The sequence below is a fragment of the Chiroxiphia lanceolata genome, chromosome 4 (genome assembly GCF_009829145.1).
Source record: "Chiroxiphia lanceolata isolate bChiLan1 chromosome 4, bChiLan1.pri, whole genome shotgun sequence".
In the NCBI taxonomy this organism is placed as follows: domain Eukaryota; kingdom Metazoa; phylum Chordata; class Aves; order Passeriformes; family Pipridae; genus Chiroxiphia; species Chiroxiphia lanceolata.
The window spans coordinates 39,536,844-39,555,746 of record NC_045640.1 but is presented as its reverse complement, the minus strand read 5'-3'; the positions used below and the strand labels follow the sequence as shown (position 1 = coordinate 39,555,746).

The 18,903-nt window shown below is 39.0% G+C and overlaps 1 protein-coding gene across 4 annotated transcripts in view; it reads left to right on the top strand.

The window, feature by feature from the left end:
- The window catches only part of CLCN3 (chloride voltage-gated channel 3), a 72,878-nt gene that overhangs the window by 42,385 nt on the left and 11,590 nt on the right, over window positions 1-18,903 (top strand). For all 4 annotated transcript variants that reach the window (XM_032684831.1, XM_032684832.1, XM_032684833.1 and 1 more), the window contains 7 exons: window positions 261-418; window positions 2,731-2,830; window positions 7,319-7,506; window positions 8,149-8,271; window positions 9,577-9,783; window positions 13,631-13,711; window positions 14,935-15,480. In XM_032684831.1, coding sequence (XP_032540722.1) covers window positions 261-418; window positions 2,731-2,830; window positions 7,319-7,506; window positions 8,149-8,271; window positions 9,577-9,783; window positions 13,631-13,711; window positions 14,935-15,480 — 1,403 coding nt within the window. The remainder of the gene's footprint in view (window positions 1-260; window positions 419-2,730; window positions 2,831-7,318; window positions 7,507-8,148; window positions 8,272-9,576; window positions 9,784-13,630; window positions 13,712-14,934; window positions 15,481-18,903) is intronic.

Here is an 18,903-nt window from a genome sequence, read left to right as displayed (position 1 = left end):
GAACAACGATTTGACTAGTACATTCCTATTTAACCAATGGAAACACAAAGTCACTAGTATGCAAAGTCAACCTACAGCTGAGTGACAGGGAAAAGAAGTCACAAGCAACCCTGAGAGACCTAAATGACAATAGAATCTGCATATTATGGAAAGTGTCTTAATTACTTGTTCAGAAATTTTGTATGTCAAAGTGTTATGAACAGAGTTTGAATGCTTCATTTATTACAAATTTAATTTGTTCCTATTTTTATCTGCTGCAGGAACTCATTATACAATGACAAATGGAGGAAATATCAACAGTTCAACACATTTACTGGATCTTCTGGATGAGCCAATTCCCGGAGTAGGGACGTACGATGACTTCCATACCATTGACTGGGTTCGAGAGAAGTGCAAAGACAGAGAAAGGCATAGACGGGTACTTGACATAAATAACAGTATTTGGAAAATATTTTTGGTTAGATATTGGAATTAAAGTCTGATCTAGCAACACATACAAATATATACATGAACTTCAAATTTGTTCATAATTATATCAGCTAGAACTACTTGAATACTGTTTAAAAAGCACTGCTTCATTGATACCTGCAGTCTTGCAACAGTATTCTAACTTGGAAAGGAAACAGTAATTTAATAGAGTGGGAATAGGTCTCAGTCACCCAAATACCATTTTTACAGTACTGCTTTTTTTGCATACCAGTGCATTTAAGGCTATTTTCCAGTGTAGATGTATTTGTAATAGTACAATAGTGCTTATGATGGTACTTATACAGAGAAGTGAAGACTGATGTATATTGCTTTTATACTGACACAAGTGTATCTGTGCTACTGCTATGTATATACATATGTGTGTGTGTGTGTGCATATGTGTGTATATATATATATATATACTGCTGTGGTTGTTTGAATTATAGAAAGTGGAAATTCTCGTCTCTTAACCACTTATATCAGCGTATGTATGTTTAACAAAAAAATAGTCTCAGTATGTATGTTAACTATCCTCTCTCCTATCACACGACCTGCTTTTCTCCTCTTTAGTGATTTCTTCAGAGGATCTTCGAAGTTCAGGCTGTTCATCTTTATCAGTGTACTCTGCAAGGAGTTCTTTCATGCAACAGACTGAAGTTGTATTAGTCAGTAACATGCCAGATACTGTCATTCATGTAGTAAATTTGTTTAATAGCATTTTAAGAGGAAATATGCTATTTTGAGTCTTACCTCCAAACTTTTGGAATGCTTACTTTAATTAACCTTAAAAACAGAACAGATTTGGAAATGTGATTTCTCCTAAATATTTTTCACTGAACAAAATTAATAGTTAAAAATTAATTGCAATTTTATGAAGGGATTGGGGAGAGGTTCCTTCACATCCAAAACTATAGCATTATTCTGCTTTGTTTGGAAACACCATTTTTAACTTTGTGGAAGCAAGTGTAGGATGTGTATGCTGATTTACTTTGACATGGTAAAAAAACCTCCAGGCTTACACTAGTTTAAAAAATAAAATATCCATAATTGCACTATCTAGTACTTTTTCAAGGAAAAGAGATCCTTGGACAATTGATCTAAGAACACATACCTTGTTTGAATGCTTTTAATGAAAAGTAAGAAGGTGTTTCCATGTAATACTTCATTTCATAATTTGATGTCTAAGCAGTGCCTAACACAGTGCCATTTTAGACTGTAGATGTGTAGGCTGATGTCTAGTGGATGTGCCATTGGGTGGAATGCTGGGCCTGACCAAATCCTGGCAAGTCAGACCACACCTGTAAATAGATAATCTAGAGTGAAGTCTCACAGCCGTTACTCATTTTAATGTCCAAGACCAGAAAAGTCAGACAAGACAGTTCAGAGTTCATAGTCACAGAACTACTGGGAAATTTATAAATATACCCTGAATGACAGGAGACTGACTGACCATGTAATCAAAGATGTAAAAAGAAGGGGGTGATATTGTTTTCAAGATTTTCTTGTCTAGTATTGTGTTTTCTTGGCTTGTTTTTGGTTGATTGGTTTGTGATGGCTTGGTTTGGTTTTGTTTTACTGTTTGCTGCACATACTTTCTTCTTTTACCAGATGAAAAACCCATAAGAATACAATGCAATTACATAATGAAGGTTCAATCATAAAACTAGTTATGCACAAAATACGGCTAAGTGCATAAAGTAAATAAGGCTAAAATAAGAATAGCTATTTTTTCAGTACAATAACTTTAGGTGTCATTACTAATAATTATCTGGAAGTATTACAGCGTAGTTATAATTTTTTTTGTTTCATCTTACTGTCATGTGTTTTTAGTCTAAAGATGTTTGTATTTGAAGTAGAAGTTTAGGAATTTGAATCTTATGGAATAGCTTATTGGTAGTATACTAATAGTTTATTTGAGGTTCAGCAAAAAACAATTTAAGATGTAGGAGAGAAATAATTTTACAAGTACATGTTCTAGATAGGCGTCATAGAAATTTTTCCTTTATTCTAATAATGCATTTCCTGGGTTTTAGTTCTTTAAATTAAGCAAATTTACTTTTCTCTGTAAGTTGTTTGATGTCTGAATGACTAAGCTGATTTATCTACGTAAAGCAATAAATACAAGCAGAACACTTGTCGTTTAAAGAGAGGACGTATTTGCCTGCAGCCTGCATCACGCAGTTTGTATGTCATACTTAATTGTTTTCTCTTATTCATGTTAGAGAAACACATACAAGTATACATAATGATTTCTGTTTGCAGATTAACAGCAAGAAGAAAGAATCAGCATGGGAGATGACAAAAAGTTTGTACGATGCATGGTCAGGATGGCTCGTAGTCACGCTAACTGGTTTGGCATCAGGTAAATGAAAAAAGATGATTTCTTTCTTGTATTTGTCAGCAAGTATAGTTGCTGTGTTTTTCTTTTGTTGTCCACCATCCTGGCTAAGAACTTGTTCAGGCTCCTACCATAATTCCATGAGGGAAGGAAAGGGTTGACTATCTTAATTTACAGGCTTCAGTGTTTTAAGGAGAGGGTTTGCTGATCAAATGGAAAACAAAATCCTCACTGAATTTAGTGAGAGTTTCTTGAGAGATTTTGAACTTCTGCCCGCCAAACTATCAATGTTCCTTAGTCCTGTGATTGAGATTTGTGTTTTCCCTTTTTGTAAAATTTTGCTTTTTTTTCTATAGGATTTCTTGTGAAAGTGTGTGAATTGATTGTAAAAGTATATGGTATACTGGTATATGTGTAGTTTTGGTAAGCACATGTCCTTGTAAAGCCTGTGTTTATGCATGAGCAAAGTCTAGCCATATATTTATGTCATACCTTTACAGAGATTGTTACACAGACAGTGTTATCCTTAAAAGGTAAAGTTTGTTTGCCTATATTTCAGTTCTCTTTTTTTTTAATGTATTTTAGGATGAATTTTACAGCTAAAACCATCTAATAGTTTGTGGCCCCACTGTAAGGCAGTGCTGCTTTCTGTCAGCGTACTTTGGAGTGACCAAAACGCGGAGGAGTGAAAAATCACAAATTTTCTGCCCAGTTTTTCAAAAAAAGTATTTCAAAGAGACATCTTATATTAAATGCTGGGAAAATTGGATTAGTTCTAGAGTTCTGTGCTTGTTAAAAAGGCACGGTAACAGTATAATTACTGCTTAGATATATACATAATCACTTTCACAAATCATATATAAATTAATACATATGTGAAGTCCGTAGCATGTTTCTATACTTCTGGATGCACAAATCAGGAGTGTATAATTACTGGAAATTGCTTTTGATAATTTTGGTGGGAACGTGCAGTGTTGTGTTTTCATCCCCCTAGCTGCTATGTATATTAACATTGCTTTACCATGTTTCTGAGCAATAGAGCAAGCAAGTTCTGGTCTTGAACCTTACTAGGTTTTTCAGTTTCCATTGCTTTCTTTTGTATGTGTCTAGTACATATTAAATGGTGCAACCTTGAGTTCAGTCATGAGGAGGTCTTATGTTTATGTATTTTAATTAATTTGGTTGAAATTTTGTTCTACTGAAATACTGCTTTTGACTCAGACTTTGTTTGACCACGGTTCTTAAGCAAAGGCTCTGTCAGGATTTGTAAATCATAGAATCGTTAAGATTGGAAAAGACCTGCAAGATCAAGTCCAGCCTTTGACTGAACACCACCATATCAACTAAACCATAGCACTAAAGTGCCATGTCCATTTCTTTTGTGAACACTTTCAGGCATGATGACTCTACAACTTCCCTGGATAGCCCATTCCAATGCTTGACAACCCTTTCAGTGAAGAAATCCTTCCTGATGTCCATCCTGAACCTCCCATGGCACAGTTTGAGGCCATTTCCTCTCATTCTGTCACTGGTTGCTTGTGAGAAGAGACTGACCCCTACCTTGCTATAACCTCCTTTCAAGTAGTTGTAGGGAGTGATGAGGTCCCTTCTGAGCCTCCTCTTCTCCAGGCTAAACAACCCTAGCACCCTCAGACTCTCCTCATATGACTTATTCTCTAGACCATTCACCAACTTTGTTGCCCTTCTCTGGACTCTCTCCAGCACCTCAGTGTCTTTCCGGTAATGAGGGACCGAAGAACTGGAAACAGTTCTCGAGGTATAGCCTCACCTATGCTGAATACAGCAAGACAGTCACCTCTTTGATCCAGCTGGCCTACACAAAAGCCAGGGTGCCATTGGCCTTCTTGGTCACCTGGGCACACTGCTGTTGGCCAACACCCCCAGGTCCTTTTTTGCCAGGCAGCTCTCCAGCTGCTCTTTCACAAGCCTTTAACGCTGCAAGGGGTTGTTGTGACCCAAGAGCAGGACCCAGCACTTGGCCTTGTTGAACCTTACATAATTGGCCTCGACCCACTGATCCAGCCTGTCCATATCCCTCTGTAGAACCCTCCTGCCCTCAACTTTCTGAGGGTGCACCCTTGTCCAGATCATCAGCAGATACTGAACAGGAACAGGACTGGCCCCAGCACTGAGCCCTGGGGAACACCCACAAATGATTGGCTGCCAAGTGGATGCAGCACCATTCACCATCACTCTCTGGGCCCAGCCATCCAGACAGTTTTTAACCCATCAAAGGGAGCACCTGTCCAAGCCGTGGGCTGCCAGTTTCTCTGGGCAATGCTGTGGGAGTCAGTATCAAAGGCTTTACTGAACTCCAGGTAGACTACATCCACAGCCTTCCCCTCATCCACTAGATGGGTCTCTTTGTCAGGTTGGTCAGGCAGGACCTGCATTTCCTAAATCCATGCTGGCTGGGCCTGATTCCCTGATTATCCTGACTCTGCTTTGTGATCGCTCTCAAGATAATCTGTTCTATAACCTTTCCAGGCACTGAGGGCAAGCTGACAGGCCTGTAGTTCCCTGGATCCTCTTTCTGACCCTTCTTACAGATGGGCTGGGACCTCCCCAGTAAAACAGGACTTAAAATGATGGAGAGTGGCTTGGTAAGCTCTTCCACCAGCTCCCTCAGTACTCTTGGGTGAGTCCTATCTGATCCCATAGACTTGTGAGTATCTAAGTGGCACAACAAGCAACTACTCCTGGATTGCAGGGGTTCTATTCTTCTCCCTGTCCCCACCTATCAGCTCAGGGGGCTGATTGCCCTGAGGATAACTGGTCTTTCTCTTGAAGACTGAGGCAAAGGCGGCATTAAGTACCTCAGCCTCTTCTTCTTTCATGGTAACAGTGTTTTTTCCCCCACATCCAATAAAGAATGGGAGACTTTCCTTGGTCTTCCATTTGTTGGTAATGTCTTTATAAAAATATCTTTTATTATCTTTTACAGCAGTGGCCAGATTGAGTTCTAGTTGACCTTTCACCTTTCTAATTTTCTTTCTATGTGACCTAACGACATCTCTGTACTCTTTCTGGGTTGCCTGACCCTCCTTCTTCCAGAAGTCATAAACTCTCTATTTTCCCCTAAGTTCCAGAGAAAGGTCCCTGTTCAGGCAGGTCACTCTTCTTCCCCACTAGCTTGTCTTTCGGCACATAGGGATGGCCTGCTCCAGCGTCTTTAAGATTTCCTTCTTGAAGAATGTACAGTCTCCCTGGACCCCTCTGTTATTAAGGTCTGTTTCCCAAGGGATTCCCTCTAAGCCAGTGTCCTGAACAAGCCAAAGTCCACCCTCCAGAAATCCGAGGTAGAGGTTTTGTTGACCCCCTTCCTTACTTCACCGAGAATTGAAAACTGTCATTTCTTGGCCGATGTACCCAAGTCAGCCTCTGAGCACTGCTTCTCCTGCCAGCCCTTCTCTGTTTGTAAATAGCCGGTGTAGTGAGGCACAGCCGGTGTTAGGCTCACTTACCAGCTATGTCAGGTAACACACTCCAGGAGCCTCCTAGACTGCCTTCTCTCTGCTGTGTTGATTTTCCAGCAGACATCCAGCAAGTTAAAGTCTCCCAGGAGAACAAGGGCTAGTGATTGTGAAATGTCAGCCAGCCACTTACAGAATACTTCATCTGCCTCTTCATCCTGGCTGGGTGGTCTGTAACAGACTCCCACTGGGACGTCTGCCTTGGTTAGCCTTCCCCCTCCTGCTTCTTACCCACAGACACTCAGCCTTATCACTATCCTTGAGCTCTATACAGTTGAAGAATTCCCTAATATACAGGGTCACCCCACTGCCTCTCCTTGCTCTTCTGTCTCTTCTGAAGAACAGGTAGCCATCCATTGCAGCACTCCAGTTATGTGAGTCATCCCACCACATTTCTTTGATGGCACCTACATCATAGTTTTCCTGCTGCACGATGGCTTCCAGCTCCTCCTGTTCATTACCCGTACTGCATGCATTAGTGTACACACACTTCAGCTGGACTATCAATTTCACCCCTAACTCTGGCATGCCACCTCCAGGCTCATCTCTAATGAGCCTGGTCTTACCCCCTTCCCCCTTCAAATCTAGTTTAAAGCCCTTTCAATCAGCCCTGCCTGCCGACTCACAGGCTAGAATCCTTTTTCATCTTTTAAACAGGTGAATCCCATCTGTCTCCAGCAGGATTGGTGCCAAATAAACTGCCCCATCACAGAAATGTAATAGTCCTCTTAACTCCTTTGTTTCAGTGGACTGTTAGAGAACAAAGGAAAAAAAGGCAAGAAAAAAACCCACATTTAATTTGGGAAATATACAAAGAACTCAATTCTTCAGCAAATACTAATCTTACTGTGTTGAGGACAGGATATATTCCTGGACATCAGTAATATATTAAATGTCTATTTAATTAGCTTTTCTGTAATCTCAATTTACATCCATTAACACCAACACATTTCTTCATTTTAGCTTGTGTGTTATTTCTATTTACCAGAACATTAATACAAAACTGTTTCTACAACAGGGGCATTGGCAGGTCTAATTGACATTGCTGCTGACTGGATGACTGACTTAAAGGAAGGCATTTGCCTTAGTGCTTTGTGGTTTAACCATGAACAGTGTTGTTGGGGTTCAAATGAGACCACATTTGAAGAGAGAGATAAATGTCCGCAGTGGAAAACATGGGCAGAACTAATAATTGGGCAAGCAGAAGTGAGTATATACCCATTCTTTTATGGTCTTGCTCAACAATTTGTGTGAATATGGAAAAAAAAAAATGAACTTAAGTTTAGGGTTCTAAACACAATGTCTGCACCGTTTTTCAGCATTTGATTTGATTAATAGGTTATAGTGTAATACATGTGTATTTCATGAACTGCAAGGGGGCTTGGAGTGTTACAGGTGTAAGGAAGTTATGAGAGTACAGAACTGTTAATAACACAAGAACTTCTGATCATAGCTGTACATAAAATAAATAAAAATTAGATTTATGGTGTTCTCTGATAACTAAGAATAGATTCTTCATTTTTTCTACTACAATTTTTTTAAATAAGGGTTTACTCAGTATTCAGCAGATTTTAGCAGCTAATAGCTATTAAAAATAGCTGTGCTGTGTTAATTTTTTTATTTTTAAGATGAAATGTTAGAAGTTTATACCTTGTATAACCCAGTCTGTGCTGATGTCATCACTTCATGCTTTTCAAACAAAACTCTCTCTCTTGATCTGGTAATAATTACTGTGCCTCAAAATGTGCACATAAATGTACTTGCAGCAAGAGTAGTTCTGGATTATTTTAAGTAGTAATTTTGCTCCTATGTCAAATTTATTTTCTGACTTTTTGTTTTTGCTTTTAGGGTCCAGGTTCATACATAATGAACTACATAATGTACATTTTCTGGGCATTGAGCTTTGCCTTCCTAGCAGTTTCTCTGGTGAAGGTATTTGCTCCCTATGCCTGTGGCTCAGGGATACCTGAGGTGAGGTCCAACTAAAACATTTATTATAGCTGTTTCGTGTTAATGTGAAAATTACTGCTGCCTTACAGGGTTGGGGGAAGGAAGAGGGAGCACCCTGCCTAAGAAATCTCTTAATACAAGTGTTCAGACTGAAAACATATAATTGTATTAATTCTTTCTGGGAAAAATACCTGAAATTTAAGAGAGTCTCCTGAGTTAGTAGATTTTGCTGCATGCTTCTGTCAGGACCAGTGTTTAAGGAAGTATTTAGCTTAAGAGAGTATACTCCCGAAGAGTGATTTCCAAACCTATCCCAATCCTCACTCTCCCTGTGGAGGTAAGAGAATAGTGATTCATTGACAGAATACGGGTCCTTTGATACAGCAATCGATCTTTTGTTGTAGTCCCCTTAACTAGCACAAATCAACACAGTCACAATGTAAAATGTGCAATACCCTCAAAAACTCACTGTTTGTATTGCTGTCTGCTACTATCCACAGAATGGGAGAGAAAAACCCAAAGTCAAATAAATTACGATCAGTCTCACTTCTCCGGTCTTTCTGTAAATATTTCTTTATATATATGTTTTGTAGATGTTGAAGGACAAATCCTGCCTCTAAATAAGCCTGGAGTAGTCCTGTACCATTATTCCAGGAGAGATTTCATCCTAAATTGGTTTCCAGATTTAACTATCTTTGTTTTCTAGGCACATCCTATTTATGGACAGGTTGTCCTTTCCTCTGATAACTATATTATTTCCTAAATATGGGCATATTTTCCAGGCTAATAATATGACATAAAGTACAGTAATATCTTAGGCAAGTGGCACATCTTTCCTAGTGGAGAAAGGCTGATCTGTTCCATTTTTATGTTAAGAAATCTACTGTTAATTTTTATGTAATGATGGTAAAACATAAAGAGAAAACAGAGAGGTATAATATTGGTGCAAATGGGATATTGCTACACTAGATGACCTTGGGTATAGGTTTTGCAGGTTTATTTTTGCTTTGGAAGTTTTCTGCCTTTCAGTTGGTATTTACATCATAAACTAATGAATGCAGTCTTAGAAGCTGCTGCAAATTAGTTTACTACTAAATGTAATTGATAATATTGTTGTATGTTATTGTCCAGCGTTTTAGAGTAAGTTGCAAGTAGAAAGCCCATGGCAACCAGATAGACTCAATGTAGCAATCTGAACAATATGTGTTCTAAAGTATGATAAAGTCAGTCATTTGAAAAGGCTGTTTTTTGAAGTTCTGCAGCTAAGATTATAGAATTATTTTCTGGAGAAAGCAGAATGCAATAACATATTATTTTTTTTTCCAGATAAAAACTATTTTGAGTGGCTTCATCATCAGAGGTTACTTGGGGAAGTGGACTTTGATGATAAAAACAATTACTTTAGTATTGGCTGTTGCATCAGGTTTGAGTCTAGGAAAAGAGGGTCCCTTGGTACATGTGGCCTGCTGCTGTGGGAATATTTTTTCCTACCTCTTCCCAAAATACAGTACAAATGAAGCTAAAAAAAGAGAGGTAAATTTTTGTAAAAGCATTTATAGAATGTATTAAATATCTGTGCATTTACACTGATTTGTTTAAAAGACGGTATTTTTTTCTCTTGGATAGTGTTTATCAGTAGTTATTTATTGTGTTAAGAACAATGTATCATCTCTAGCATTCTCAAAGGTAAATAATATCCACGTCAGAGTCAGTTTGCATTTCACCCATCTCAGAGACCATTTGATTATATTTAATTTTTTTCTGTTCTTGGCTCTGTGTTTTGGTAATTGATGAATGTGTTCAGTTCTGAGGACAGCAGAGTGCTCTGAACCCACAAACTATGTATTCCTGGTTACAACAGTGTTTTCTGCTCTGTTTCAGTTTGATGTTTTTAGTGATGGTGGGTTAGACTTGGTGCCTGCCAAGCTGTTCTCTCACCCCTCTATCTTGACAAGACAACAGGAGAGAATAAGATGAAAAGCTCATAGGTCAAGATAAGGACAGGGAGATCCCACCCTCACCAGTTATCACAGGCCAAACAGACTACACTTGGGGAAAGTTATTTTATTGCCAGTTAATAACAGAGTAGGACAGTGAGCAATAAAACAAAACTAAGTACACCTTGCCCCTCCTCTCCCTTCTTCTCAGGCTCAGCTTCACTGCGAACTCTTCTATCCCAAAGCCCCATCAAGGCGATGCTTTGTATCTACTGCTCCTTCCTCTTGATACTCTTCCCCTACTCCAGGGTGGGGTCCTACTCATGGGAGACGGTGCTTCACAAATTCCTTCAGCATGGGTCCTTTCCAGAGGGTGCAGTCATTCAGGAATGGACTGCCTCAGCCCAGATCAGCCACAGACTGCAGTGCTTGCAAGAAACCTTCTCCTGCTTGGGCTTCTCTCCACAGGCCATGGTTCTTGCCAGAAGCCTACTCTGCCACAATCCTCCATGGGCTGCAGGGGGACAACCTGTGTCACCACAGGCTTCATCACGGGTTGCAGGGGAATCTCTGCTCTGGCACCTGGAGCACCTCCTCCCCTTCCTTCTTCACTAACCTTGGTGTCTTCAGGGCTGTTGCTCTCACTTTTTTTCTCACTCCACTCTCTCACAGCTACTGTGCAGTGGTTTGTATCCTTTAAGTATCTTATCACGGGGACACTACCAGCATCACTCATGGGCTCAGCTTTGGGCAGGGACAGGTTCATTTTGGAGCCAGCTCTGTTGGACATGGGGGCAGCTTCTGGTATCTTCTGACAGAAGCCAACCCCTGCAGCCCCTCTACTACCAAAACCTTGTCATGTAAACCCAATAGAGGGAGCCATGCTATTGAAAGCAAGTATAGTCATAGAGAATAGCAAGCTCTAACATTCTCACTAATTTAATAAAATTTTTGTATTGTAAAATTAAAAAGGGTGTTATCTGAGCTGTGCTTCAGTTCTCAGCTCAACTTCTCTACTTCTACAATGAGACCGCAGAACATGGGAAGATTTGGTTCACTTCCTATTTCAAAGCTCTGTATTCTTAAATCATTTAGCTTACTGTGGTTTAACTGCTCATCTCAGAACACTGTAATAATTGTTTGCGTTTCTCTGTGTATTCTTCAACAGGTGTGTTAAGGGCTATTACCCAGGGGTCAGTGTTCTTGCAAGACATTTATACAGTATTGTTATAATTAGCACTAACCATCCTCATATATTGAACATAATTTATCCATGATGCTGTAGGACCACTTGCTGCTTCAGTTCCTCTTAATCTCTCAGTTAATCTCAGTTCACCTCAGTCCTTTTTCTGAGTTTTTGCTTGAAGACTACTGAGTGCAAATCTCTAGGACTGATATAAAAGCTATGTAGTCTGTCATCGATTTATGTCCCCTGAATAATATTAGTGACTTATGGAGTTCTTTACCACACACATGTAGAAAACAATAGACTATTTCAATTGGAAGGGACCTACAATGATCATCCAGTCCACCTGCCTGACCAGTTCAGGGCTGACCATAAGGTAAAGCATGTTGTAAAGGGTATCAACCACCTCTCTAGGAGGACTGTTCCAGTCTGACCACTCTCTCAGTAAAGAAATGCTTCCAAACGTCCAGTCTAAATATCCTGTGGCACAGGTTTAAAGCTTTAAAGCATTCTCATGTGTCTTATCACTGGATATCATGGAGAAGAGCTCAGCATCTCCCTCTCCATTTCAACTCCTCAGATAGCTGTAGAGAGCCTTCTTCCCTCCAAAGGGAGAGTCTCCTTCCCTCCAAACTAGATGAGCCAAATGTTCTTAGTCAGCCCTCCCAGGACACTCCTTCCAGCCCTGTCACCAGCTTTGTCCTCCTCCTCTGGATGCAGCCAAGGACCTTCACATCCCTCTTGAACTGTGGGGCCCAGACCTGCACGCAGCACTCCAGGGGAGGCCACCCCAAGGCTGAATGCAGTGGCACAGTCACCTCTGCTGACTGGCTGGTTGTGCCATTCTTGATGCTCCCCAGGACGGGGTTTGCCCCCTGGGCTGCCTGGACATGCTGCTGACTCACACTGAGCTGCTGCCCACCAGCACCCTCAGATGCCTCTCTGCAGGGCTGCTTTCCAACCAGTCCTCTCCCAGCTTATACTTGAGCCTGGTGTTACTTCATCCTGGGTGTGCAGCATTTTGACTCATTAAATTTCATCCCATTAACTACTGCCCAATGCTCCAGTCTATCTAGATCCTTCTGCAAGGCCTCTTGTCCCTCATGAGAGTCAACAACATGTCCCTGTTTGGCATAATCAGCAAACTTACTCATGGTGCATTCAACTCCTGCATCCACTGAACAGAATGTCGGTGACCAGTCGCCTGCTAGATGTAGCTCCTTTCACTACAACTCTGAGTCCTGATGTTCACCCAGGTCTTCACCTGTTCATCCCACAGCTGGACAACTGGTCCAGAAGGATGCTGTGAGGAACAGTATCAAAAGCCTCACTGAAATCCAGAAAAACTACATCCAGAGCCTTCACTTGGTCCACTGGATGGGTGACCTTATTATAGAAAGATACCAAATAAGTTAAACAGGACTTTTCTTCTGTGAACCCATGTTGACTGTACCTGATGATTGCTTTGTTATTTAAAAGCCTTTCAGTGGCACCCAGTATAATCTTCTCAGCTCCTTGAAAATTGTGGAGGTTGGAGGTTAGGCTAACAGGTCTTTATTTCTCTGGGTCTTCCCTCATGCCCTTGATTGGACTAACACTGTCTGCCAGATCCTTCCCAGATTCCCAACACGTTTGGTAGATGATTGAGAGGGGTCTAGCCATAACATCCACTAGCTCCTTCAGTACTCTGGGAAGAATCCCATCAGGCTCCACAGACTTAGTAACATTCAGCTGATGGAGCTGGCCCCTTACAATGTCAGTGTCCACAGATGGAAAGTCACTATTCCCACACTTGTGGTCATCTGACTCAGGGTACCAGGCAGCCCAAGGTCTATCAGTATTATTAAAAAGAGTGAGGAAAAAAAACATGGAATGCCTATGCTTTTTCTTCGTCCGTATTAGTCAGATGTCCATCTTCAACAAGTATCAGTTCTGTGTTTTCCTTAGACCTCCTCTTGCTATTAATATATTTTAAAAAACTCTTCTTTTCATCTGACACAACACTGGCTAGTTTCAACTCTGAACTTTGAGCAGTCTCCTTGGCTTTCTCATGTCTAGTACCTGATTGATGGCTGCTATGGCCACTCTCCACATCTTAGGAGCATTCTCATACACTTACTTCATGCTTTTCTGTTACTAAATCTGTGTATCCTTAACAGAAACATAGAAGAAACTGATAGCTGTAGTAAGATTCTGTTCTTCGTGTTTAAAACATAAAACAAACTGCAAAAAACCACTCACCTTTGTTCTTTTCCAGGTGTTGTCAGCTGCCTCAGCAGCGGGAGTTTCTGTAGCCTTTGGTGCCCCAATTGGGGGAGTCCTTTTCAGTCTGGAGGAGGTATGTTAAGAGATGGCACTGAAGGATAGATATTTTTTAAAAGTCTCTTTTATCTTAAATAATCTCAGACTCCTTTAAGCTGCAGAGTCTTTCCTAAGAAGGGAATTATTTGTTGACCCACATTTCAAAGTCAAGAGTCCTCCTAAAGATATTTTGTCTTTTCTTTGGATGAATGTCAGATTTCCTTTATTCTCAGTTATTTTTTTCTGGAGAAGGGCTGAGTCCATTAGTAATTACAATTTACATACAGATAGAGATACAGCATCTTTTTCAGTCTAGGAGTTTATTCTGAAAAAAAATAAATAGGACTGTTATTTTTCATTTTGAAAGAGGGTTTAGAAACTTACTGGACAGTTTTGTGAAGCAAGTTTTTAAACATTACTTAAAGTTTCAGACACTAAACACAATTGAATGTAATAATTATTAAAAGGGCAAATATGCTATAAAACTGATCTGAAAGGCAACCAAACTCTTTTCTCCAAAGAATAATTAATATTAAATTAGTTTTAATTAGTCGTTTTCAAAATATATAAGAATGTTTTTCCTATCATTGGCATTTTTAAAGAAAACTAAAAATCTATTAATTAAAAAAGGAAGCAAAATATTCTTTCATGTATAATTTTGTTATATCCTTAGGGGGTTTTGAGAAATACCTTTGTTGCCAAAATAATGCAGAAGAAAATTATCTTGAAATTCAAATCAGGCTATGTGGGTCTTAAGTATGAAATTGCATGTTCTGTTTTGAGGACTTGGATGTTTTTGTTGTTGTTGTTGTTTTAATCATACTTCCTAAAAATAACAGATCTGTCAGAAACCTTTCAATGTAGGTTGAAAGGAGATGAAACTATTAGTAGGAAATTTGAGAGTGCAGCTAGTACAGAACCTGGTTCTCATGAATGCTAAAAAGAGACACAAACAGAGCAACCTATAAACATAAATTACTGTGCATCATTTCCTAACAGTCTTAAAACAGCAGTTGTTTCAATACTGCTGCAATATTGACTTTAAAACTGATACAAGTATGAGTTATTGTAGAGCTTTTTAAAAATGTAGGATGTGCTGGAGTGCCAGTGCTCCAGGTGATTGGAGTAATACTGAAGATCTAAGAGTACTTTTTTTTAGCTTAAACCATGTGAGCAGCAGTGTTCTAACACATGCATAAACTTGTCTTTCCATTTTTTTTAATCAATTTACTAATAATTTTCATGTATTGCCTTTTGCAGGTCAGTTACTATTTCCCACTGAAAACTTTATGGAGATCATTTTTTGCTGCTTTAGTAGCTGCTTTTGTTTTAAGGTCCATCAATCCTTTTGGTAATAGCCGCCTAGTTCTTTTTTATGTGGAATATCACACTCCTTGGTACCTTTTTGAACTGCTTCCTTTTATTCTTCTGGGAGTATTTGGTGGGCTCTGGGGAGCGTTTTTCATCCGAGCAAATATCGCATGGTGTCGCCGACGCAAATCTACAAAATTTGGAAAGTATCCTGTCCTGGAGGTTATTATTGTTGCAGCAATAACAGCTGTCATTGCATTTCCTAATCCATATACAAGGCTAAACACCAGTGAGCTTATTAAGGAGCTCTTCACAGACTGTGGGCCGTTAGAATCCTCCTCTCTCTGTGACTACAGAAATGATATGAATGCAAGCAAAATAGTAGATGATATTCCTGACCGTCCAGCAGGCACTGGAGTCTATTCAGCTATATGGCAGTTGTGTTTAGCACTCATATTTAAAATAATCATGACAGTCTTCACCTTTGGTATCAAGGTAAGTGTGAATGCAATAGCTGTATCATCTGCTGTGATTTTTTAATTATTGCCTTTCTCATTTTCTATCTCTCAAAGCTAGTAGCTTTGTTTATAGATTTTTTTTCATGTGTAGTTCTTTTAAAAAAGGTCTTTTTACTGTTGGTTAATAAGCAAGTCTTGTAGAAAACAATACTAACTTTATTTAAATTCAGATTAGCCCTTTGTTCAGCTGAATAGAAGCATATGCTAAATGCAGTAGGGAGCCGGAACTGTGTGTATGGATGGCTGTTAGTGTGGCCTGATTCAGCAATAGGGTTGATTCTAAAATTTTCAAGAGCAGAGTTCAAATATAACCACTCAAATTTTCTAGTCCTGTTACAGAGAAGAAGAAAAGACTGTACCCCTTGAACAACTTGTAGGTGGTTGGGTTTTTTTAATCCACTCTCCTCATTTTTCATATAAATGTAATTACTGTGGATGTTAAAGGCAGATAAGGATGATTTCTTTTGCTATATTTTCCAGTATTGCATGTGATGAAGAGAAAGTGAGCTTTGTTTATGTGACTATAATGGGAACTTCTCCATCACAAGCAGTATAATTTTTGTTTTTCCTGGTTGTTTAGTAAATCTGTTTTGGAGATGTCTTCAGCTTTTCCCCAGTCTGTGACTCTTTTCTGAATGACATGTAACTGTCATACTTTCATAATTTTCTGTCTTGTCAGGCTCCCTTCATAGTTTTTTTCTATTATCAAACGTGTCTTAATGCAAACATATTGTAGAATGTTCACTAAGCCAGATTTGCCTTTAAATTGGCTTTAACTTTTCAGTTTACATTGCTGTTCCATGTAACACCATGCATAAAAAACCACTTCCTTTCTGTGAGTGTGTTTGATCATTGGAATAGGTTGTCCAGAGAACATCCTTGGTAATATAACCTGACTGGTTACAAGCCTGGGCAACCTGCTGTAGTTAACCCTGCTTTAGCATAGTAGACAATCTGGAGTGGTCACGTTCAATCTCAACTCTTCTGTAACTGATAGAACAGTAACATGTTTCTCATGTGTTGATATTTTAAAAGGTATTGCAGTTTGCTATTTGAAGTTATTTTTATATGTTGGTTGATGGGTAAGAGAAATCCATTGTATGTATTTTAAATGTTAGTCTTCCATAAGTCCAAAATTCAGACATTATTCTATGACATGACAACTCCAGTCTGTTGTTTTGTTTTGTATTCACTTACTGTATTTCATTTATATCTAGGACTTTCTTTTACCGTACATGTGTTCATGTGCATCTGGCTCTGTCTCACGGGGTTGTCACCACAGGGTCGCACTGTGTGTATTTGAATTCACTAGTTTACAGAATGGTAGAGCTTATACCTCATTTGGGTTTGAGTCATGCTGCTGTCATTGATGGGACTGTGCTACATAAATTTCTTTGAAGCTTTAAAGCATGTGGTTGGTTAGAATGTCAGCCAGGTTCTGGAGAAGGGATGTCACTTTCATGTTATTTATTTACATTTTAAGCTTTATCTCTCTAAAAAGAGCAAAGAATTAAAAATAAAGAAAAAGGCAACTTTGTTATTTAAATAATTCTAAAGGATCCTCTGAGCTCTCCATGTCTGTTCCTTGCAGACATGTCTTTCCCCACAGGAACTGTTTTCCTGTGAGGCAAGCAAAGAAACTTAGCTGCTGCCAGTGGCGCATGGTGATTCCTGCTGCTCTTACTGCTGTGAAAAAGCATCACCAGGAGGCTGATATAGCAGGACTTTGGGGTTTTTTGGGTTGTTTTGATTTGTTTTTTCCTTTTTCAACTTTTGTATGTATACAGTACTGCTTATAATAAGTGGACTCATTACTGTGTCTAAATGCTGATCAACAGTTCGGGTGGGATTCCACCTTTGCCTCATAACCTGACGGGTGCACAACTGCACTACCAAAGAAGTGGAAAGTTGTACCCATATTCTGATCCTTGCTTGTTTCAAAGATGATACATGTGCCACAGAACATATGTTTTCCTCTGTAGTATAACTTGAGCTAGGCTGGCAAGCACTGGAGAAGAAAAGGAAGAACTTTTTTGATTTACTTAGTTGTTTTATATTGGAAACATGGGAGGTTTTTTGGGATACTGTTGTACTGTTCACCAAGAAGGAATTTCACTCAGGAAAAAAATTTGATTTTAACAGTTAGAAAGGGGTTTAGATGCATAATTAATTGTGGGCAATAACAACAGGGTATAAATGTACAATTTGAATATTAGACTAAAAGGATAGCATTGAATATTACCTCTGTCAACACTGAAATATTAGGTAATTCAGGATGGGAATGAAGGATTATTAAACTTTTTCTCAAAACCTGCTGGCTTTCTAACACAAAGTTTACTATGTTTGTTTTTACTTGGTTTATTGCTTAGAAATCATCTTTGCAACCATATTATAGACAAAATATAATAGTAACTGAAATACAGTTCTGCACTAGCTATTGAATACCACAGCAAAAATCTGTGGTTTGGAATTGCACAATACTTAAATTTCACAGCTGTACAGTACAAGAAAAATTATATGATTTGTCTTGGAGTGCAGTTTTTTAATGACATTATTTTGACAGGTTGATGGGTTGAAGTGCGTTTAGATGAAGTAAAAATTCTAGTCCTCATTTGTAGTCAGATTTGTAGTACAGTCACAATATAAAATACTTTGATGCTAACAACTGCTGTGAGGAGATGCAGTGGGCATTTCCAGTTTAATGAGACATTTAGGCACCAGTATGTTTTCTGGAAAGATTAGCTTCCTAAGGAGAAGATACACAACGACAGTTTTTGAGATGAACACTTACTCTTTATGAAGCTGCTGATAAAAGCAAGTTTGCAATAATATTTTACTAAGCTATGTTGGTGTTACAAGACTTTGTGCCCTTTTCAGTTAATAGCAGAAAAACATTTTAAGTAACTAAAATGACAGTAGGAACATTTTTTAACCTAATGTGTTAACTCCTTTTTGCAATGGGAATTGTCTTGCCTTTTTCTCTCTTAGTGTATTTAGCATTCTGTATACACTCCTTTGTATAGGAAATGGCAGTATAGTAAGCAAAGCCTCTTTTGAAAATCACCTGTTTGGTTAGCCATCTAATTTTTAGCGGTGTCATGAAGCAGTTAGGAAGGGCAGTCCTGTTCAGTAAGTGAATGTTGACTCTGAGGAACATGGAAGTAATAAGGGAGATGGGAAATAGTAAGGAACACTTCAGTACTAGTAGCACGGCTTGAATTGGACATGCATATGGTAAGAACTGTGCTGTTGGTACTGAGGATGTAGTTTGTGGTCCTGTGTAGGTGATAGATTTTCTCTTAAATGCAGTAAAATATAAACAAATATGGTCATAAAATGATTTTAGCTAATTAGGTCAATCAGAGATATCAATAGCATTCTGTTAAGTTTTACTAGCCTT